The sequence below is a fragment of the Haliotis cracherodii genome, unplaced genomic scaffold, assembly GCF_022045235.1.
Source record: "Haliotis cracherodii isolate W230 unplaced genomic scaffold, xgHalCrac1.p SCAF_29, whole genome shotgun sequence".
In the NCBI taxonomy this organism is placed as follows: Eukaryota; Metazoa; Mollusca; class Gastropoda; order Lepetellida; family Haliotidae; genus Haliotis; species Haliotis cracherodii.
In genome coordinates this window covers 369,242-392,663 of record NW_027266285.1, presented here as the reverse complement: position 1 = coordinate 392,663, position 23,422 = coordinate 369,242, and the positions used below count along the sequence as shown (strand labels likewise).

Here is a 23,422-nt window from a genome sequence, read left to right as displayed (position 1 = left end):
CCTCAGTCAGACATGGGGATATCAGATTGGAATAATTGGTGCAAAACAACTTATGCTGATCATGACTTTATGGATCAGGTGGTCAGGCTCGGTGACGTAGTTGATTGTATCTGTTCATACCCCGACAGCGTTGACCGTTGCTGATGATATCAACACTGGATTGTCTTTTCCAGACTCCATTACATGTGACCGGAATATTGATGAGTATGGCACTCAACGAAAAACAAGGAAACACATACTTACCTTATTAAAATATCTCCCTGGGCGGAGTATGTGTCAGAATAGGTCACAGTATCTCATGCTTGTCGTATGATTCACTAAGACGTGTTATGTTTGATAATATTACATATTGTTCTTGTTGACAAGATAACGTCACTTTCACTGAATTTGAAGCTTGATATTCCATTCTCTATTTCTTTTCCTTGTTTTTGACTCATTAACAATTTAAAAATTATAAATATCAAGATTGAGTGAGTGGAACATAGCTCATGCTTGCAACTACTGGTCATGTGTGGCTAGTTTGCAGGTGGTGAATTTGACAAGTATGGATACTGGAAACCTATTCCTCCTTAAAATGGCACAAAGAACCAGGACTTCATTATTGCATGAGTGCCTATTTGATCAACTTCATATGATGCAATTGAAGTCAGTGGCAAAATTTTCTCTTGTGTGTCTGTTGTACATCTTTTGTTCAAGTCTAAGATGTCATTGTTTTTCTTTAAGGCACAAGTTTTAGACCCTTTCAAAGCTAAATCCTCCCAGGAGTACCGCCGATATCAAAATGTCTCAACACAGCTGAGAAATCAGCATCTTTCTACTTTGAGGAAATGGCGGGCAAACAAGAGATTCTTCACCGGGGAGCGAGGAGGCTGGCATCTGACGTAGGTTGACTAACATGAAACAAACTCACCAATCCCCAAATGAAATAATGTCAGTTCGGAATATGACAGTAAAAAGGATTAGATCATTTTATAAAATTATTTTTGATTCTGTGCATTGAAATGTATCATCGAAACTTTTTTACCTCAATTTGGAAACTTGAACACAACAGGTTACACATGGCAGGGAATTCCAATAACTTTTAAAAATGCAAATAATTTGAAATGTATTTTTTTTATGTTTCCCCATAAACACCAGTCAGAATTTTCACAGGAAAATCTGTAAATCTGAAATGAGAAAGTCTGATAATGAAGTACATATTGTCATCTCCGTCTGTCAGGAATGAACATGACGTCCACTGGAAACTGTCCAGCCAAGAGAACTTCATGCGGATGAAGGTGAAGGTCATACAAAACTACAACTTCGAGCCTCACATCGAGGCCAGCAGACAAAGGGACAACTTGGGTGAGTAGTTGACTTGTGTCCTATCTGTATGTCATACATGTTGAACAGTGTACATGTTTCATATCTGTATGTCATATATGTTGAACAGTGTACATGTTTCATATCTGTATGTCATACATGTTGAACAGTGTACATGTTACATATCTGTATGTCATACATGTTGAACAGTGTACATGTTTCATATCTGTATGTCATGTTGAAAAGTGTACATGTTTCATATATGTATGTCATACATGTTGAACAGTGTACATGTTACATATGTGTGTGTCATACGTGTTGAAAAGTGGATATGTTATATATCTGTATGTCATACATGTTGAACAGAGTACATGGCATGTGTTATTTCTGTCATATGTCCTGTGAAGTAATGAAATGGTGAACTGTACTGCAAAAATCAATAATTAATTTAGTTAAAGGAACTTTAAATTTCATGTCAAGAATTTGGTATGATGAATATAGTATTGTGTGTCCCTTGGGATGCAATATATATTTTTTTAGGCATCCGTTCTATTCTTTTCTGCATACTTGATGCACATTTCTGTGTTGCGTAATACCCTGAGTTTACATGATATTGTGTCTGTATGTCAACCAGGTGTGTCTGACCTTGAGAACCCAGAGGTGAAGACAATCAAAGTTGCTAAAGAGGCCCTGGTGTCGAAGGAGAACATTGCAGATGATACTCTTGGGGATGAAGACTGGAACGTCATCAGTGCTTCAAGGTCGGCTATCTTGTTGACATGTACCTGTATGCAAAAGTTCATATTCATGCTATTGGAATTGTGAAATAATAGATTTAAGGCCTTCACAGAGATGATATCAATAGACATGGCTAGAAGTCCTTGTGAGGTTGACAATCAGTATGAACATGTCTATTGATGATGTTACAATATATACATTATCATCACTTCTATGTGCAACTGTAAAATCTTTGAAAACTCTTCAAGCACCACAGCAAACCTGCCACATTCTACATGCCACAGACTTTTCTCTTTCAAAATACATAAAACCTTTTTTGTTGTAAAGGACATGTGTCAGAAAATTGTAACGAGATCAGAAGCAACTGAAAATGTCATGTAAACATGGAATTATATGTTTTATTCTAACTAATCCATATCAAGTAAGTCAAGGTGTACTGATTTACAATGAAAGTCAAGATCAACATTGATATTATGTAGTTATGTGTTGTCACCACACTTTGTATCTCTATTGTCAATCATGACAATAGGTTAATGATGGATTCTCTCGAGGAGATTTCAATGCCAGTTCTTAACATGATTGTATTGTTCACACAGTCAAGTTAAAGGAGGCAGTTCAAAAGTTTGTGAAGGATAAAAAAGTTTCAGTGTTTACGACAGCGGAACTTGAATTCATTTCTTCGTTTTTGAGGCATAACAATTACCAAAACAGTACAACTTTGTACATTCCACAGTGCTGCCAGCGAGGAGTATGTTGGTAAAGAGAAGCTGGTCTTGTCTGAAGAATGTGATCTTGTCACATTAGTGGAGGTCATAAAAGGTCGTTTGGAGGTCACAACAACTCATGTCTACTTCTTTGACTGCACCTTTGTCAAGGAAGATGGTGAGTTAGGATGTCAAGGACATCTGCAGCTGAATGTTATTGTTTTAGGGGATCCAGGAATATGGGTGGAGAGAATCAGATAAGGCACGACAAGCTTGGTAAATATGGATGGAGAGAATCAGATAAGGCACGACAAGCTTGGTAAATATGGATGGAGAGAATCAGATAAGGCATGACAAGCTTGGTAAATATGGATGGAGAGAATCAGATAAGGCATGACAAGCTTGGTAAATATGGATGGAGAGAATCAGATAAGGCATGACAAGCTTGGTAAATATGGATGGAGAGAATCAGATAAGGCACGACAAGCTTGGTAAATATGGATGGAGAGAATCAGATAAGGCATGACAATCTTGGTAAATATGGATGGAGAGAATCGGATAAGGCACGACAAGCTTGTTAAATATGGATGGAGAGAATCAGATCAGGTGTGATAAAATGTGTAAATATGGGAAATATGTTTGCAGAAGGTCAGGAAGACAATAATTTTGTTTTGAAAATATTGATGTTATTAGTGTGATATTCATGATACTAACTATTTTTACAATACAGCATCACAGTCTCCAGGATCAGTTATGAATTTGCTTATCTGACAAGGTTACAATACAGTCTTTGGACATTCAGTGATGTCATATTTGTGCCCTGGAATGTGTATTTGTTGGTATGGTTGTAACCTTGTTGTGTGCAGGAGGGGAGGATTTCAAGTGGGCTCTGTCTGAGTTGCGGGAGATTCACTTCCGCAGATACAACCTCCGCCGCTCAGCCCTAGAGATGTTCCTCATTGACCAGACCAACTACTTCATCAATCTACCCAACAAAGTGGGTATTTGCCTTCTCTGTCAAGCTAGAGTTTCTTTCTTATCAAGTGGATGCCCTTCATGAAATTTGCTTTTATGGGGAAGACAGTCGTTCCAAAGACTTAGCATTGATTCCTCCCATGGTTAATCCATTTCATTTGTAAATTGATGGTTTTGAGATATGATGAAACCCCATTGATTCAAGTAAAGCTGTCTAGATAGTCTGGATTATCATAGCCTAATTTAGCATACACTTGCTTTAATTAAATACCCGAGAATGAAAGGCTTCTACACCTATTGAGTCTGAACTTGCAACATCTCATTGTACACAGTTCATTGAGCTATGTTATTTTTGCTACAGCAAGTAAGAAACAAGATCTACAGTCGTATCTTGAGCCTCCGTCCAGCCAACCTGAGCTACTATGGCACCCGTTCACCAGCAGAACTTCTCAAGGCTTCAGGCCTCACACAGGTAACTCATGTTTGAAGTCTGGCTTCAGGCCTCACACAGGTAACTCATGCTTGAAGGCTGGCTTCAGGCCTCACACAGGTAACTCATGTTTGAAGGCTGGTTTCAGGCATCACACAGGTAACTCATGTTTGAAGGCTGGCTTCAGGCCTCACACAGGTAACTCATGTTTGAGGTCTGGTTTCACGTGTCACACAGGTAACTCATGTTTGAGGTCTGGTTTCAGGCATCACACAGGTAACTCATGTTTGAGGTCTGGTTTCACGTGTCACACAGGTAACTCATGTTTGAAGTCTGGCTTCAGGCCTCGCACAGGTAACTCATGTTTGAGGTCTGGTTTCACACGTCACACAGGTAACTCATGTTTGAAGTCTGGCTTCAGGCCTCACACAGGTAACTCATGTTTGAAGTCTGGCTTCAGACCTCACACAGGTAACTCATGTTTGAAGTCTGGCATCAGGCGTCACACAGGTAACTCATGTTTGAAGTCTGGCTTCAGGCCTCACACAGGTAACTCATGTTTGAAGTCTGGCTTCAGGCCTCACACAGGTAACTCATGTTTGAAGTCTGGCTTCAGGCCTCACACAGGTAACTCATGTTTGAAGTCTAGCTTCAGGCCTCACACAGGTAACTCATGTTTGAAGTCTGGCTTCAGGCTTCACACAGGTAACTCATGTTTGAAGTCTGGCTTCAGGCCTCACACAGGTAATTCATGTTTGAAGTCTGGCTTCAGGCCTCACACAGGTAACTCATGTTTGAAGTCTGGCTTCAGGCCTCACACAGGTAACTCATGTTTGAGGTCTGGTTTCACGCGTCACACAGGTAACTCATGTTTGAAGTCTGGCTTCAGGCCTCACACAGGTAACTCATGTTTGAAGTCTGGCTTCAGGCTTCACACAGGTAACTCATGTTTGAAGTCTGGCTTCAGGCCTCACACAGGTAACTCATGTTTGAAGTCTGGCTTCAGGCCTCACACAGGTAACTCATGTTTGAAGTCTGGCTTCAGGCTTCACACAGGTAACTCATGTTTGAAGTCTGGCTTCAGGCTTCACACAGGTAACTCATGTTTGAAGTCTGGCTTCAGGCCTCACACAGGTAACTCATGTTTGAAGTCTGGCTTCAGGCCTCACACAGGTAACTCATGTTTGAGGTCTGGTTTCACGCGTCACACAGGTAACTCATGTTTGAAGTCTAGCTTCAGGCCTCACACAGGTAACTCATGTTTGAAGTCTGGCTTCAGGCTTCACACAGGTAACTCATGTTTGAAGTCTGGTTTCACGTGTCACACAGGTAACTCATGTTTGAAGTCTGGCTTCAGGCCTCACACAGGTAACTCATGTTTGAAGTCTGGCTTCAGGCTTCACATAGGTAACTCATGTTTGAGGTCTGGTTTCACACGTCACACAGGTAACTCATGTTTGAAGTCTGACTTCAGGTCCATGCAGGTTCCTAAAACCAAACCTTTCTCATAATGAAGTATATCTATTGTTATTGTATGTCGAGAGAGACAAGTAGGTAATGAGAGATTATCTGTCCTCAAGCTGGCTGCTTCAGTTATACGTCAGCACGTCACTTATGTCAGCATCTTATTTCCTGCATCAGGACATGTAAATATTCTGACTAACTGATACATCACATTTTACACAAAGATGAAAAGAGATTATATGACATAATGATAAAAATCTAATCCTGAGAAGACAACATCAACTCAATATATGTTTGATTAAAAAAAATAGATTATCAAACTAAGTGTTTTTTACGGTAATTACTGAAAACAAGTAAGGTTTGTTAAATAAATCAGAAGTTTCAAGAGGACGTGACTTGAATTAAGAATGGTATGGACATTCAGTGCTATTGTCATAAATCTTACTGCTACTGTGGTTATTTTGTTATCATTGATACATAGTCTATCTCTTTGTTCTTCAGAAATGGGTTCAGAGAGAGATCTCCAATTTTGAGTACCTGATGCAGCTGAATACAATTGCAGGTCGGACCTACAACGACCTCAGCCAGTATCCTGTGGTGGGTATTTGTTCTATGATGTTCTATGAAGACAATCTTCAGATGGTGACTGAATTCTTATTGCTGGATGTAACACTTTCTTGTCACACCTTTCAGTTCCCATGGATCCTGCGTGACTACACATCTCCAACCCTTGACCTAGAGAACCCGAAAGTGTATCGCGACCTCAGCAAGCCCATGGGGGTCATAAACCCTAAGAATGAGCATGAAGTCAGAGAAAAGTGAGCTTTTTTGAATGCAGAATTTTAACTACAACAAACAGTTTGTTGCCCATTTCTATGATTTTATTTCAGTTTCTTTATTATCGAGATAAATTGAGGTTCTGGAGTCTGATGCTGAAATTCGTTGCATTGTAGAGTTGCATCCCTAAGGTGTGCCGGGATCCGCTGAGTGTGGGTTTGAATGCCAGATTGACTCCAGAGCCTCAGTTTATCCCAATAATAAAGAAACTGAAATAAAATAATAGAAATGGGCAACAAACTGTATGTTGACTTTGGTTTCTCAGCAACATGGGTGCCCATAATCATGGGTATCATCAAAGTGTTAAACATCTATGACCAGCATCACTGGGTTTTCCTCCCACATTAAGCTGATACAAATGCCATGATGTAACTGACACACTGTTGAAACCAGACTCAGACCCAACTCACTGATTCTTTTAGACATTCATAGAGGTGGTTCTTGACCTTTTTGTGAGCATCAACTTGATCATGAGTAGCACATCTGTGATTTGAATCCTGAGATACAACTAAAAATATGATGTCACACTGCTAAAGTTGTCATTCATGACATGACTTGAATTATTGCAAGTCCTTGACTTAAAGCACTGATAACTCTGTCTAGGCTGTAATAGCCAGGTAACTCAATTGCATTTACTGGTTTATGGCACTGCTAACAGGGTTTTCTGTATGTGCTCTGCGTGATGACTGTGTGCTAAGAGTGTTGACCGTAGATGCTCTGCGTGATGACTGTGTGCTGTGAGTGTTGACCGTATATGCTCTGTGTGTTGACTGTGTGCTGTGAGTGTTGACCGTATATGCTCTGTGTGTTGACTGTGTGCTGTGAGTGTTGACCGTATATTCTCTGCGTGTTGACTGTGTGCTGTGAGTGTGCACCTCTTGTGCTCTGCGTGTTGAATGTATGCTGTGAGTGTTGACTGTATGTGCTCTGCGTGTTGACTGTGTGCAGTGAGTGTTGACTGTATGTGCTCTGCGTGTTGACTTGTGTGCTGTGAGTGTGGACCACTTGTGCTCTGCGTGTTGAATGTATGCTGTGAGTGTTGACTGTATGTGCTCTGCGTGTTGACTGTGTGCTGTGAGTGTTGACTGTATGTGCTCTGCGTGTTGACTTGTGTGCTGTGAGTGTGGACCACTTGTGCTCTGCGTGTTGACTGTATGCTGTGAGTGTTGACCGTATGTGCTCTGCGTGTTGACTTGTGTGCTGTGAGTGTGGACCACTTGTGCTCTGCGTGTTGACTTGTGTGCTGTGAGTGTGGACCACTTGTGCTCTGCGTGTTGACTGTATGCTGTGAGTGTTGACCGTATGTGCTCTGCGTGTTGACTTGTGTGCTGTGAGTGTGGACCACTTGTGCTCTGTGTGTTGACTGTATGCAGTGAGTGTTGACCGTATGTGCTCTGCGTGTTGACTGTGTGCAGTGAGTGTTGACCGTATGTGCTCTGCGTGTTGACTGTGTGCTCTGTGTGTTGACTATGTGCTGTGAGTGTTGACCATACGTGCTCTGCGTGTTGACTGTATGCTATGAGTGTTGACTGTATGTGCTCTGCGTGTTGACTGTGTGCAGTGAGTGTTGACCTTATGTGCTCTGCGTGTTGACTTGTGTGCTGTGAGTGTGGACCACTTGTGCTCTGCGTGTTGACTATGTGCTGTGTGTGTTGACCGTATGTGCTCTGCGTGTTGACTGTGTGCTCTGCGTGTTGACCGTATGTGCTCTGTGTGTTGACTGTGTGCTATGAGTGTTGACCATATATTCTCTGCGTGTTGACTTGTGTGCTGTGAGTGTGGACCACTTGTGCTCTGAGTGTTGACTATGTGCTGTGAGTGTTGACCGTATGTGCTCTGCGTGTTGACTGTGTGCTCTGCGTGTTGACCACTTGTGCTCTGTGTGTTGACTTGTGTGCTCTGCGTGTTGACAATGTGCTGTGAGTGTTGACCATATGTGCTCTGCGTGTTGACTGTGTGCTCTGCGTGTTGACTATGTGCTGTGAGTGTTGACCATACGTGCTCTGTGTGTTGACCGTATGTTCTCTGCGCATTGACTTTATGTACTGTTTGTGTTGACTGTGTTTACTGTGTGTGTTAACCCTGTAAGCTGTCTGTGTTTGTTATATGTAGTGTGTGTGTTAACTCAGTAAGATGTGTGTGTTGACTGTATAAGTTATGTGTTGACTATATAAACTGTGTTGACAGGTATGAAACGTTTGAGGACCCAACAGGTACCATAGAGAAGTTTCACTACGGCACCCACTACTCCAATGCTGCTAGTGTGATGCACTACATGCTGAGGATGGAGCCGTTCACCACGCTGCACATACAGCTGCAGAGTGGCAAGTGAGTCAAGTGTACAATGAATGGGAGCCTATGCTTTGATCTTAAAGCTTATCACTACATACAAATACCTTACTTTATTAGTATCATATCCCAATCTGTTCAGCTTGGCCACATGTATATCACATCAATTATATTCTCTTTCTGATTAAATCCTCCTTGGGGCACTTATTGCATTTTCCTTGCTCAAGAAAATCTACATGACATAGTTGTAACCATTTTCCTTAATAAAAAATGTTACCACACAAAAAACTTCGTTTTTGTATGATATACGACCACCCTTACGGGGCCTCACCACCAACGGCGCCTCACGCCAGGGGGAGCAACTCTCACCCAAATCACTTTCCTTATGTCATCTGTAAGAGACAGACGTGTTGATTTTTCACACAAGACAAAATAAGAGAAATCTATCGTTCGACAAGAACCATGGCTGACCAAACTGTATGTATGGTACATTTCTTTCATTGCAAAGGCGTAATACCTCGCATTGTGAAGTTATAGAGTTGTAATTGACGCCACGTGCACGGCACCTTTGAATTCAAATGGCCGTAATGGCGTCCATATTGTAGTCCCACGGGCTGATACATGTAACACCAAGGCCATTAAGAAACGGCTTGGGGTTTTGTTATATCATACAGCATTGGACTACAATTTTTTCCTTTACAAAACCCAAGGTGGTGTGTTAATTTATAAACTACACTTACCTTTTTTACGGGTTTTTTCATCTTAGCGCGTAACACGCCCCTTTGGTGTTATAGTTAAACTACGACATTGGCTATTAGTATCGCGTTACAAATCGCATTCTACATTACGCCTTTGCTTCTAGTTTCACAATTTATGCACGTATTTTTCCGATCTTTATATCGCACTGATACACGTTAATACCCTTCCCGCCCACCTCAGAAATTACGGTCTTGTTTACAAAGACCTTCAAACTGTGTACGGGTTGTTCTAAGACAGGCACGAACGCTGCCTGATATGTCTGGCGGAGGACATTGCCTTTACCCCCCAAAAGAGACAAGTTGACTTGTTCCACTTTAAAGAGGTCTATAAAGGCGGGGGTAGATATCAGATCTACTAAGACATTTCCCCCCCCCCCCCCCCCCCCCCCCCCTCCCTCCCCATCTAAAAAGGGTAAAAAAGCTGCCGAGATTGTCTCCCCCGCTCCCTCTCCGGGGGCCGGGGGAGAAGGCTGGAGGGTCCCCGTAGTAAGCACTGCACCCTCTCCTGCACTGTCTTTGGCAGACTGTTCTGCGTTACTTAAGTCGCCGATGGCGTCGATGATGGAGGAGGTGAAGTCTCGGCTCCGGAGGAGCTACGGGCTGAGCCTTCCCCGTTGTCGGCGCCGGACGCGGCTTCGAGATCTGTGTTATGCCCGGCGTCGGCCGAGGCAGGCCACTTGATCTCGGGGACGATCCGAGACCGGGCTTCGGCTCCGGCTCGAGGTCGCTCCCCAGCGGAGGGGTGGCGGGCGCCGGCCCGTGCACTACCGACGCACAATTTTCCCTAGCGGAGCCAGACGCCTCTTCCGAGGCCGAGGCTTTCACTAGTGGATTCGTAGCCCGGAGCCAGGGGGGTTCCCTTTGTCTCGGGGACGATCCGAGACCGAGCTTCGGCTCCGGCTCGAGGTCGCTCCCAAGCGTAGTGGTGGCGGGCGCCGGCCCGTGCACCACCGACGCACAATTTTCCCTAGCGGAGCCAGACGCCTCTTCCGAGGCCGAGGCTTCCACTAGTGGATACCTGCCCCGGAGCAAGGTTGGTTCCCTTTGTCTCGGGGACGATCCGAGACCGAGCTTCGGCTCTGGCTCGCGGTCGATCCCCAGCGTAGTGGTGGCGGGCGCCGGCTCGGCCCGTGCACTACCGACGCACAACTTTCCCTAGCGGAGCCAGACGCCTCTTCCGAGGCCGAGGCTTCCACTAGTGGATACCTAGCCCGGTGCCAGGTGGGTTCCCTTGAACCTCCGGCACCTCGGCACCGGGACTCGGCACCGGGACTCGGCATCGGGCCGGGTGCAGAGGCACGTGCGGGACAGGATTGTCCAGGTACTGCCTCAGGTGGCTGCGCCCATGCCAGAGTCGGAGACACCCAACTTGACTAAGGTCAAGCAGGGCCGGCTGTTGCCCCCCCTTTCCCGCGTGCGGTGCGGAGTTGAAGGCTGCTTACATATGCTTCGAGGAGCAATATCATAATGCATGCCAACAGCTCCGTGTGTCCGTACACTCCGCGTATCTGTCGGCTGTACAGAGGGAGTTAGCGGGAGAGGGGGCCGGTCGACTCTTCGGAGTTGGCCGCGCAACTAACGGAAGTTCAGTTATCTTACGCGGGACGCTATTCGTAGCTGTGCCTCGCAGATGATGTGCGCTGTTATGGGCATGCGCAGGCGGTGGATGTCGGTATCTAAATACTCGACTTACACATGCCAAGACTTACTTGCTTTGCCGTATAAGAGGGTGCCACCCTCTTCCCTGGGGCTCAGCAGGTGGTCCGAGAGGCCGCTCAATGGTATACTTCCATCAAAGACTCATGAGGCCATGTTGGAGGTACCAAGCGTTAAAACCGCGTAAGCGGGCCTCTCCAATTGTCCCCCCCTACGCTAACGCACGGGTCAGACGTCCACACCTGCTTGGAAGCCGCCGCTTCCTTCAGGTATAAGGGCGCCGGGAGGAGCAAGAGAGGCACGGGCCGGGGCAAGGCAGCTGGTCGAGACCAACAGCTTATTCGCGGGGCTGGGAACGATGGGTTCCCATTAGCGCCCGAAGAGCCCCGGGTGAACCCACAGTCGCAAGTTATCGAACTGCCGACAGCCGGGGTTCACTGCCTCCAGCCGGATGTCCCCGTAGGCGGCCGACTGACTCTATTCCTGAAGGAATCGGAGACAGTTACATCACAATCCCCGGACCCCGTCCATTTTAAGGGATGGCCATTTGCCTCGGTGGAAACATCATCCGCCCCTCCCCTTCTCCGGGATAAAGCACACTCCGGTGCCTGCTACCCGAGAGAAGGCGGAATTCCTCCGTGCCGAGGTCGACGCACTTATGAAAGCTGCGATCGAACCGGGTCCCGAGGGACAGGAAAGCGAGGGCTTCTACTCGACTTGTTTCCTAGTCACCAAACAGTGATCTCACCTGTCGAGACAGGAGAATGGCTAACGTCAATAGACTTAAGTACGCCTATCTCCACATACCAATACACCCCGAGTTCAAGAAATACCTGAGGTTTTCTTTCGACGGGAGGTGTTATCAGTTCAGGGTTCTACCATTCGGGATCTTCACGGCCCCGAGGGTGTTCACCAAGCTGATGTTGAGTCCCGCCCAAGTGGCCAGGTCAAAAGGTCGGTTCTGCCATCCGTACCTCGACGACTGGTTACTAAGAGCTCTATCGCAATCCCTGAGTCAGATAGCTACACAACAAGTGATAGATATTCTGATCACGCTAGGGTGGATGGTCAGTCTCAAGAAGTCAGATCTGAGCCCCACTCAGAATCTAGTCTTCCTAGTGGCTAATTTCAACACGGTGAGAGGACGTGTATCTCTGTCACAAGATATCAAGTCCCTTAAGCGCAAGTCACGCTGCTCGTACATAGCTCCAGTTACTGGACAACATGGCGGCGACAGTGGATTTGGTCTGGCGGGGCGCTTGAGAATGAGTCCCATTCAACAAGCACTCTGTCGAATTTGGGCGAACTCGGAAGATCTCGAGACTGTGCTCGAGACTCCGTATTGGCTCATTACACACCTCCAGTGGTGGACCGAGGTCGGGAATCTGTCCCGGGGGCTCCCCCTCGACACTCCCGTTCCGTCTCTCACAGTTCAAACAGAAGCGTCACTCTCCGGCTGGGGAGGCGTTCTGAATGATCACACTGCCTCGGGACTATGGTCCCAGCAGGAGATCAAACTGCATATCAATGTGCTAGAACTGAGAGCGGTCAGGTTGGTGTTCCAACGCTTCCCGGGTCTGCTTCGTGGCCAAGTGGTTCGTCTAGAGATGGACAACCAAACGGCGATGACTTACATCCGGAAGCAGGGGGGAACGGCGTCTCCGTCGCTTCGACGAAAGACGTGGCAGTTCCTACTATAGTGCGACTCTCACGATATCAGGGTGCTACCTGTTTATCTCCCGGGGGTGGACAACGTCCGTACGGACGCTCTGTCTCGCCGGATCCTCGCTCCTCACGAGTGGAGGCTCGACCCGGGGATATTCGGGATTTTCTCCCTGTTATACAGGCCGTTACAGGTGGATCTGTTTGCGTCTGTGATGAATCACCAGACACCAACGTTCTGCTCCCGAGTCCACGACCCGAGGTCGGTGGCACCGGACGCCTTCCAGCTAGATTGGACGGACAGAATTCTGTGGGCATTCCCCCCAGTACCTCTGATTTCCAAGGTCCTGTCTCAGCTAAGCACTCAGCCTGCGCGACTAATTGTGCTCCTGGCACCTCTTTAGTCGGCGCAGAGTGGGTTTCATGTAATACTCAGGTTTCTGTCTCAGCCTCCTGTTATATTACCTTTATGACCGGACCTCCTATCCCAGAACGGGGCCCTCCACCCGAATCCCAGGATTCAATGGGTGGCTTAGCCACTGTCAGGAATCGCCTCCAGAAGAGCGGTATTCCTGCACGAGTTGCAGACACAATACTGGCTTCGCGGAGAGATTCGACAAACGTTCAGTACGATAGATAGGCCTGCTATGCGCCCTGGTGTGTCGATAGAGGGATTGCAGATCTTTTTTTTTTTTTTTCTGCAGATCTCGTATCCGTGATTGAGTTTCTCCAGTCGCGACTAGATGACGGCCTGGCCGCATCAACAGTCCGGGGTTACTCTACAGCTATCGCAGCTTTTCGTCACTGTCGACGGGGCACTTCTGGGTGCACACCCATTAGTGCAGCGCTTTTTAGCAGGTGTGGACAGGATCCGACCGCCAGTCCGGCGGATCAGTTCCCCTTGGGACTTGTCAATCATTCTCGATTGGCTGTCCGGTCCTTCCTTTCGGGATCTGTGGTCTCTCTCTCTTCAGCTGTTGAGCTGGGAGACGGCGTTCCTTGTGGTGGTAACGTCCGGCAGACGGGTAGGCGACATTCGTGTTATGTCAGCCGATCCCGAAATAACTGTCTTCCATGCGGTCGATAAATATCACCGGGACAGAGTCAGTTTTCGACTACCGGACTCTTACTGTCAAAGGGTCGCACACGCTTCCACGTGAACGGCTCCTATTGAGCTACCTGCTCTTTCACAGCCTTCCGCGTCGGGGACCACTGCAAGACATGCTCATGTCTTGGATGTCCGCACGACTCTCATGGCCTATATCAGCAGAAATATTGGTGTCCGTAAGGATAACCAACTATTTTGCTGTTACGGCGGTAGGAAGGTTGGCTCACCTGCGAGTAAACAATCTATCTCGAGGTGGATAGTTTCAACCATTTGTACAGCGTATACGCTTACAGGCAGGGACCCCCCTACCAGGTTGAAGGCTCATTAGGTTAGAGCAGTGGCTGCGTCAAAAGCGTACGCCGCGGCTCTGCACATTGAGCAGATCTGCTCCGCGGCTATTTGGAGCCAGCCGTGCACGATTCATCAAACCTTACCAACTCGACAAACACTCAAGCGAGCGTACTCGGTTTGGTCAGTCAGTTCTCCGAACGGGGCAAAGTTCTAATCTCTAGCCGATTGAGCATTCGAGATTTTAGACAGTCCTCCGGTTATACTGCTCGGTAATGGTCCGGATTTTATCTTCTGCGGTCGATAAATATCAGTCCTTACTACTCGATAATACTCGTATTTTGCGCACGCGCTCCTTCGATCCTCGGGGACCCTCTGGCCTAGCTCAGCGCTGGTTATGGTCTCTCGTGATCTATGCCCCTATATCACTTGTTCAAAAAAAGTGTGGGGGTGGGAGGTGTTTCGAATTCTCAACTTATGACAAGCCGCGAAAACAGGCTTTATCATAATATATGGTCGACCACGCCCTGTCTCTAGCCCCCGCCTTTCGACGGTGGTGCCTCACGATAAGGTTGGTTCCATTTATTGAACTCAATATTTTATTCTGTTGAATAATCAAATACGATGTATTTATTTACGCCTGTTGCTGACGGATGCCACTTCCTAGATTATCTTTGGGAGTCTGTCCTGATGCAATAAGTGCCCCAAGGAGGATTTAATCAGAAAGAGAATTTTACAAACCTGTAGAGGTTATGAATTCTCTGATGAAATCCTCCTTGGGGCACGGCCACCCACCTCCCCACATTCCGTCAGCATTTGACATATGGAAAGTGATTTGGGTGAGAGTTGCTCCCCCTGGCGTGAGGCGCCGTTGGTGGTGAGGCCCCGTAAGGGTGGTCGTATATCATACAAAAACGAAGTTTTTTGTGTGGTAACATTTTTTATTAAGGAAAATGGTTACAACTATGTCATGTAGATTTTCTTGAGCAAGGAAAATGCAATAAGTGCCCCAAGGAGGATTTCATCAGAGAATTCATAACCTCTACAGGTTTGTAAAAGTTTGTGGATTTCTTTTTTCGGCATTCTGAGTAAGTCCCAGTTAGTATGACCTTACTGGCTCTTTCTCAGGGATGTGTGATCGAGAGTTTATTCTTATAAGAACATTTCATCAAAATCCTTTATGCCATGGGCTATATCATGAGACATTTTTCTCTTTCATTTTATTGCTCGAATGCACCACAGAGCTCTATTCGGCTATATAAAACATGCACAAGTGCACCCTGTTATTGAAAAATGCAACCTAATATGTATGTCTACATGCACCAAGTGCATGTCAGAATTTTGTGTCTGACTAACCCTTACTTGTCCACACAGAATCCATATTTGAACAAACTAAAAACCTCTAAAGTTTAGTTACCATGGTTATGGGCTTGGAACTCTAAATTAGAATATCAGATGGTCAGGGGAGAGCCGAACACAGAGTCTACTGTTGGTACTGCGAGAGCCAAATCAATGGATTAGCCATGAAGCAGTGAATGCATTCAGTTTTATGATATAAACGAGGCATTCCGAAATACATTAGTAGAAATACACTTTGTGACACAAGAGAGTTATTCAGAAAGAGTACAAATGCATAAAATACATAAAACCAAAATACAATTAATTTAAACAGATCCCAAGATTATCAAGTGACAGGCAGTCCACTCACAATGTGGATGTGTTTACAGTTAAAGCACTTAAGAAGATCAAAACAAGACTGGACATTGTTATGAATATGTACATTTTAACACTTTAAATATTTTAACTTAATTAGTTTTTAGTAAACTAGAGACTTATGGTATCAAAGAAACATTATTATAATGGTTTATAAGTTTGTTTGTTCTTTAACGCTGCACTCAGCAATATTCCAGCTATATGACAGCGGTCTGTAAATGATCGAGTCTGGACCCGGCAATCCGGTGATTGACATCATGAGCATTGATCCACGAGATTGGAATCAATGACATGCATCAACCAAGTCAGTGAACCTGACCACCCGATCCCATTAGTTGCCTTGTAGGACAAGCATAGTCGCCTTTTATGGCAAGCATGGGTTGCTGAAGACCTATTCTACGCTGGATCTTAACGGGTGGGTTTAAAAGTTATTTGATGTATAGATACCAAAATGGTAACTTCTTATCTCTGCAAAAAAACAATGAGATGTAAGACTGAACATCATGCAAAATCCTTTTGACCTAATTAGGTGAAAAAAATTAAGGAATAATCTATCTGAATGAATTAAATCAATTGGCTCATATTCAAATTTTCCCAAAAATTTATTAAGCACTTACAATTGCAAACAAAACGGTTGATTTTGCTTGATAACTGACCACCAAGGTATGTTTTGTGAAATTATTATGTATATGCATTGATTTTCTCCTGTTGATTTCTATATAGGGAGAGGTATTGAAATATGAGTTGTCATGTTTACTGATCCCAATTTTCAGTCGAAATAAGGATATGTTTAAACCATTTCAACTTATCATTCGTTAATTTATCATTAACTTCTTAGAAGGTTATCTCCTGGACTGAACATTGATATGAATATGTACATTTTGACATTTTAACCATTTTAACTTAACATGCATAAATATGGTAATGAAATTGGTTATCGTTACTCCTTTTTTCTTGTTTTATTTGCGTGGTCCTGGAAGCTCCAAATCCCGTGCCAGTGAACCGTGTCTGAGCCCTAACTGGTCCCAGCACTGCAGGAGGAGTTTTCCGCCTAAATCTCAAATTTGGCGCTCCTGGGCTGGCACCATTTACGTAATACATCATTGATCCCCGTGTTTCGTGTAAATTGTCATGCTCTCTAAGTCTTGACATCATCAAACTGTGGGTACTTCAAGATTATGTGCACGTTCCTATTACGTTTTACTGCATTGTTTCATTAATCAGCCTGTGTTTCAACTTTCAAATTTAAGGAACTAGGGAGCCAGCTGGTTTTGTTTGGTGCAAGTGAGTCTTGTTACTTAAATCGAGCCCTGATACAGGTTTCAGTAAGAAGGCTAATTAAACTGGGTTTAGCCTGTAAGTGTAGCGTGGGTCGTTGCTCCTGATAGCAATCACTGGATTGTCTGGTCAAGACTTGATTATTCCAGGCTGCTGCAATAGAGCATGATTATTTGCTGTGTGTGGCATTAAAAACAATACAACATAAGGTGAATGCTAATTCTCCTTACCATACATAACTGTAGATAGGCTGATCTCATAGCTAAGCCGAGGTATTGAATTGGACCTTGAAATCTGTATCAAAATGCTTTGTCCGGTCCATAAGTCAGACAACCAACCAACCAACATCTCATCATGATCCGTCATCGGAAATAGATTATCAACAAATCCTGAATTGCTGTACTGAATTACGCAAGTAAATCATGTTGTTAAACTATCTGGTAATAAGAATTGTTCATTGTATATCTCGACTTTTTTTGTAATCTCTTTTGTTAACTATATTCAAAATTTTATTAAATAAGTTTACATTAATTTCAGGGGAAATTGTGTGTCCCTCCAATACTGACAATTTCCATAGGGTCTGCTTTACCACATACCACCACAGCACCAACTCACATTGTTCACAGGAGCCACGATCATATTACCACTATTGACGCCTTGAACAAACCTTAGTTGACCAAGAATGGATACATTCATCATAACTGCCATAGTCATAATCTTACTTCCTGTATATAAGACAATGCCTAGTGTAACAAGAAATACAATTGAAATGATAAATTACTTGACCACTGATGTTTAATAGCAAGTTAAACATTCTATCTCTTGTCCGTTCACCTGAAGCGATACAAAGAAGCTTTTGACTAACAGCAAAATAGTTTCATGAAAGTGTAACCTTTAACATAAGCCAGCCTCTTTCTACTGAATCTTTTATCTGGTCCTCAATTTCCGGCATTCCTACAGTCTTATACGGTAGATGGTATTTCAGTGTGTTACCAGAGCAATTTTTGGAACATCAATTATCACAAGAACCTTGTTTTTCAAGGGATGTTTCTCTGTTTCAGATTTGATGTGGCAGATCGTCAGTTTCACTCTATCCCAGGCAGCTGGCAGTCACTCTATGAAAACCCCAATGATGTGAAAGAACTCATTCCTGAGTTCTTCTACCTACCAGAGTTCCTTATGAACTCAGATGGTGAGTTGATTTGTAGCATTGTAAAGAACAATACTCACTCACTCACTCACTCACTCACTCACTCACTCACTCACTCACTCACTCACTCACTCACTCACTCACTCACTCACAACCGCTTCGGTGGTCTATCGGTAAAGCGTCCGCCCAGAGAGCGGAAGGTCGGGGGTTCGATATCTGGCCGTGTCATACCAAAAGACGTTTAAAGATGGTACTTGTTGTTACCCTGTCTGGCACTCGGCATTAATGGGCTAAAACAAGGACTGGTTGGCTCGGAGTCAGTATACTGTGTCTGAGTGGGGTATTCATGTAAACTGCGGCATGGTATCTCAGTGAGCTAACACTATAAATCGGCATCAGTCCAGACTAGTACAAGCAGCGACACAAATTATTGTGATTATTGTGATTATTGTCATTTATTTGAATTGATAAAGTGAATTGTGATCGATCAAAACCTTGATAGCTGGATCAATGAAATGTGAATCATAACAGATATCTAGTTCTGTTCTGTCTGCTAACACGAGAATGTCCTTCAACTGTTTCCTTTGTCTCCCAGAGTTTGACCTGGGTCGTCTGCAGCTGACGAAGGAGAGAGTTGGGGATGTAATTCTGCCGCCCTGGGCGTCCACACCCGAGGAGTTCATCAACCTACACAGGGAGGCTCTGGTATGTTCAGCCCAACTGTGTGATTAGTGAAAGGCCTTTTATTTCATTACTTGGTTTGCAGATTTATTCCTCAAAAACATAAGGCCAGTAGTTGTGAGAAAATGTCATTCCAAATTTTCCCTTGTATTGTGTAAGAGCAGACAAGCAGCCATGTCTAATCCTGTGCAGTGTAACACCCAATACCCGTTCTATATATGTGGAGTTCCCTATGATGTTAGTATAATGGAGATACTGATGGTAAAGACACTGTCTTATCCTGACATAACATCGTGCAATCTCCTTCTTGAATTCAGTCATATCACACAGAACCCAAAACGTGCCTCTTCTACATCCAGGGCAGCCGTTGCCCTTGGTTACCAGTCAGTTATCTGTTCATGATTCCTCACTTTCCTTCTCATCATCACAGGGATAGCTTGATACCCAGTAGGGGGCCAGACTAGGAGGCCAGACTAGTGGGCCTTAGACTTGTGTCAGGATAAGTATACTAACATCATGAATATCCAAATTCATATCAATAATTTGTTATCCTTTAGTATATATATATGTTGTGAATACTAATATCATTAGGATACAAATTTGACTTTCTCTAATGAAGTCATCTAATGGTTTCATATTTCCAGGAGTCTGAGTTTGTGTCTAGAAACCTCCATCACTGGATTGACTTGATATTCGGCTACAAGCAGAAAGGCCCAGCTGCTGTGGATGCTCTCAATGTCTTCTACTACTGCACCTACGAAGGTCAGTTTCAGGTTTATAGCTTGGTCAGGCCAAACAATTGGATGTAGGCACATTCCATAGAAATCATGGTGCCATCATGAGAGTTAAATGTAGGAACTAAAATACCAGATGTAACAGATAATCTGAATTTTTTTTGATTTTTCCATTTGACATCTTTAGGTGCATTTTCCTGTTGGTATTCTGGGTGTAGAAGGTTAAATATTCCCAGGCAATTTTATTTTCCCAAGGGAAAAACATTTCATGGTAAATTAAGCTTTGGACTTGGTCTAAAGTTCCTCACAAGTTCCCCTATGAAGTTACAAATAAGTTAATGTTGCTGCTTGTCAGTGTAGAAGATATTACTTTAGTGCCTCATGAGCACACCTGTCAAGCCCACTCTCCATGTGTTGTACCATACTGTAAAACAAATATAGCCTTTCCCTTGAGAGGGTAGAGCAAACTAGCTTCAGCAACAAGAGTTCAATTTTTCATCTCTACTTTTGACAAGTAAGACTACTTGGACCAAATAAGAAAAAGGAGAGACTGTATAAGAGAAACAACATATATTCCATCATGAGGTGGTGCATCTTGCTGCACTGTGCAGTGTAAGTTGTCTGCTGCAGGAGCCGTGGACCTGGATGCCATAGAGAATGAGAAGGAGAGGAAAGCCCTGGAAGGGATGATCAACAACTTCGGCCAGACACCAACACAGTTGCTCAAGGTCAGACATTATTGAACACCTAACTTCATAGCTTGAGGTCAGATGCTATAGCTCTGTACATAGGCTGTGAACTTTCCTACATTATGATGCATTTAATGTGTAACTTTATTGCTTTGTTTGAAAACAACATAGTTATCATCTTCCTGAGGCAAGAGAGTTAACTGAGTATAAAAGTTTACACCCTTGCCAAACTAGCTTGGAATTATGGTGTTATATTTTGGCAGGACAAACGAGTCTATGCAAATGAAATCAATATCTGGTATGTAAACTGCCAGGCAGATTTCGGTCGATTGCAGGATTTGCAAAACATGTCTACCCTCAACTTAGCGTCAACAGATATTTTCCTAATTTTTTCATGTTTTTAATCTAGGTGCTCACGTGATTTGATGCACTTCGCAAAGTAAGATCCATTTTATTACAATATAGATCTTGATTATTGATCAAATTGTCTTGACTGGTTGCCGCTATTTTGTTTGAAGCAAATGCAAGTGATATGAGAGGTGGAATCTGATTGTTCAATAGAAAGGACATAGAAAGGACATAACTCGTAATAAGCACTGGTGGTGCATCGATCGAGACCAGAAATTCCAGCATAGTTCGTCAAGGTTTGAAACTGGACTTTTATAGATAGTTTAACTGCCTTGTCACCAGAAGATCCATAATGATCAATAACGAAAGTTTGCCAGATTACCATGATTCTCAGTATGGCAGCCAGGTCTGTACCTTGGTAGATTTGTTTCCAGGAACCACATCCAAGAAGATTGGCTCTTGATGATGCTGTTACCAGGGCAACTAAAACTGGGAGACCACTCAGCATTTTCAACTTTCTTTCCCAATTGAAACCTTTCTTTGTAGAGGTAAGTATGCAGCTTAGGAATATCTGAACTGTTGTATTGAGTACAGTGTAATGGGCAGTAGGGACAGAGACTGCTGCAGTAGCCAAGTTGCATGCAGAACTGAAAGAGGCAATTGTAATGTGTCAACAGTGTATGGATTCATTGATTTATGTTGATGAAAAGATTTGTAACTGTTAACTAAAACATGAATCAAATCTATCACTGATGGAGAAAAAGGAAACATGCATGCATGTTGAAGGAATGTGAGTTGGCTATGTAACAATTTCATTAAAATCAGATCTTTTAGTCCGCCAGTCAGCAAGTTCTGGGAAAGAGCAGGCAAAACATTCAGAGGACCGGTACCATATCTGTTTTCAGTGTCTCAAACATGAACAGGATTGGGTAGTTATGAATGGACTATAATAAAGGCCAAACTATTATGTTGTTGTGGATATTTTATTCTCCTTGTTGTTTCTGAGTGTCATGTTTTTGTATCTCAAAAATAAAAGTTCTTAATGGAATATCATAAAGACCACACTATTATATTAATGGGGATGTTTTATACACCTTGTTGTCCCTTGGCATCTACACCCAAAAGTTTGTACAATCGAGGATTTGTTTGTCTTCTCTGTGTGTTTTCTTTTGATAAAATCCTATCCATAATTTCAAAATCTAGATGGTAAAGAAATTAAGCCAAATCATGTTAGAGAGCTGTCATCTGATTGGCTCAACTTAGATTGCACTGTCAATGTTTGCTCAGAATTCACATGACTCGAATTCAGACGTTCCTACGGAGAAGTATTGTATCGGACCAAACAATCTGACCCTAGTGAGGTTGGCTGTGTAGCTTCCACATGTATGATGCGTGACGGTTATCTGTTGCAGGTGTCCAATGACCAGGACCCGATGGTCTACGTGAACATCCCTCGGAGTCAGTTTCGATCCATCATTCAGCATGGCATGCCAGACAACATGGTGAGACTTATACACTTACCGTATATCGTTGTGTATAAGGCGACCCCACGTATAAGACGACCCCCCTGTACACGCCTTAAAAATCAACCCAAAATCCTATACTCCGTGTATAAGGCGACTGGGAATCAAACACATCACAACTCTGACTGATATAGAAGATTTAACGTGCGCTTTCCGACTGATATTTCGGACACATCACAAGTGCGCACACAAACCTTATATATGCAATAAAAATATGTTTATCTTGCATTGTTTTTTTTCTACAATGATAGGTCGCGTGTGTAACTCCAGCACACTTCGCCATTTTGTGTTTACACGGTACGACACCAAATTGGTGCCCGTAAAATAAAATTCATTTATGAAGTAATAACATATAAGAGAAAATGGTAAGTAATTTAATCGCCAATTAACTATGTTGTAACTAACTAGGCTTATGTTTGCTTCACATTCAGCGTGTTTATTCCACAATCACTTGTACACACCGTCTCCAACTCTTGTTAATACAACTGTAAAAACAGCAGGAATTGATTTCAGTTTCACCGGTTATCACATGTTAGGTCACATGTGCAATATGCAAATGCTTACCGGTACTTCCGGCTCTCTGCTCACGGATGTTGATTGTTTTACCGTGTCAGGTGGTTTGACAATCTGCATTGAGGCGAGGGTCATTTCAACTTTATTTGCAGAAATTATTAAACTTTATTCAAGGAAAAGAGATACAAATCATGTTTATGTATGGAAATAGTTATTGGAACAGTTATTTAGGACGAAATGCGAAGTTTTATTGTCAAATGCTTGGCTGGCTATCGCACGCCGGTTGACATCGCCAGTGGAAAAAAATGTGAGCTCTTCGACTCCGTGTATAAGACGACCCCCCTTCTTAGCCCCCTCATTTTAGGTACGAAAAACTCCCCTTATACACAGCGATATACGGTATAAGGAAGAGAATATGTTCTTTATTATGAGGAATACAACAATCAAACTATGAGTACTATAATTACTGTGAAGTGTTGGCTTCCATTGTCTATTGCAGTTCAGTGCCAGTTATCTGTTGGCTTCCCGTTTAAGTTTCCTCCTCTTGTTATGTTATTACTTTTGTTGTTAGTACATGTAAAT

The 23,422-nt window shown here is 43.7% G+C and overlaps 1 protein-coding gene across 1 annotated transcript in view; it reads left to right on the top strand.

Annotated features, from left to right (window-relative positions):
• The window catches only part of LOC139473504 (neurobeachin-like protein 1), a 95,961-nt gene that overhangs the window by 55,759 nt on the left and 16,780 nt on the right, over positions 1 to 23,422 (top strand). Inside the window, exons 37-51 of the mRNA XM_071256123.1 lie at positions 724 to 881; positions 1,220 to 1,344; positions 1,937 to 2,063; positions 2,774 to 2,922; positions 3,611 to 3,741; positions 4,081 to 4,191; positions 6,115 to 6,210; positions 6,307 to 6,431; positions 8,638 to 8,778; positions 18,264 to 18,394; positions 18,948 to 19,057; positions 19,678 to 19,795; positions 20,398 to 20,495; positions 21,239 to 21,352; positions 22,217 to 22,306. Of these exons, the coding sequence (XP_071112224.1) occupies positions 724 to 881; positions 1,220 to 1,344; positions 1,937 to 2,063; positions 2,774 to 2,922; positions 3,611 to 3,741; positions 4,081 to 4,191; positions 6,115 to 6,210; positions 6,307 to 6,431; positions 8,638 to 8,778; positions 18,264 to 18,394; positions 18,948 to 19,057; positions 19,678 to 19,795; positions 20,398 to 20,495; positions 21,239 to 21,352; positions 22,217 to 22,306 (1,824 nt within the window). The remainder of the gene's footprint in view (positions 1 to 723; positions 882 to 1,219; positions 1,345 to 1,936; positions 2,064 to 2,773; positions 2,923 to 3,610; positions 3,742 to 4,080; positions 4,192 to 6,114; positions 6,211 to 6,306; positions 6,432 to 8,637; positions 8,779 to 18,263; positions 18,395 to 18,947; positions 19,058 to 19,677; positions 19,796 to 20,397; positions 20,496 to 21,238; positions 21,353 to 22,216; positions 22,307 to 23,422) is intronic.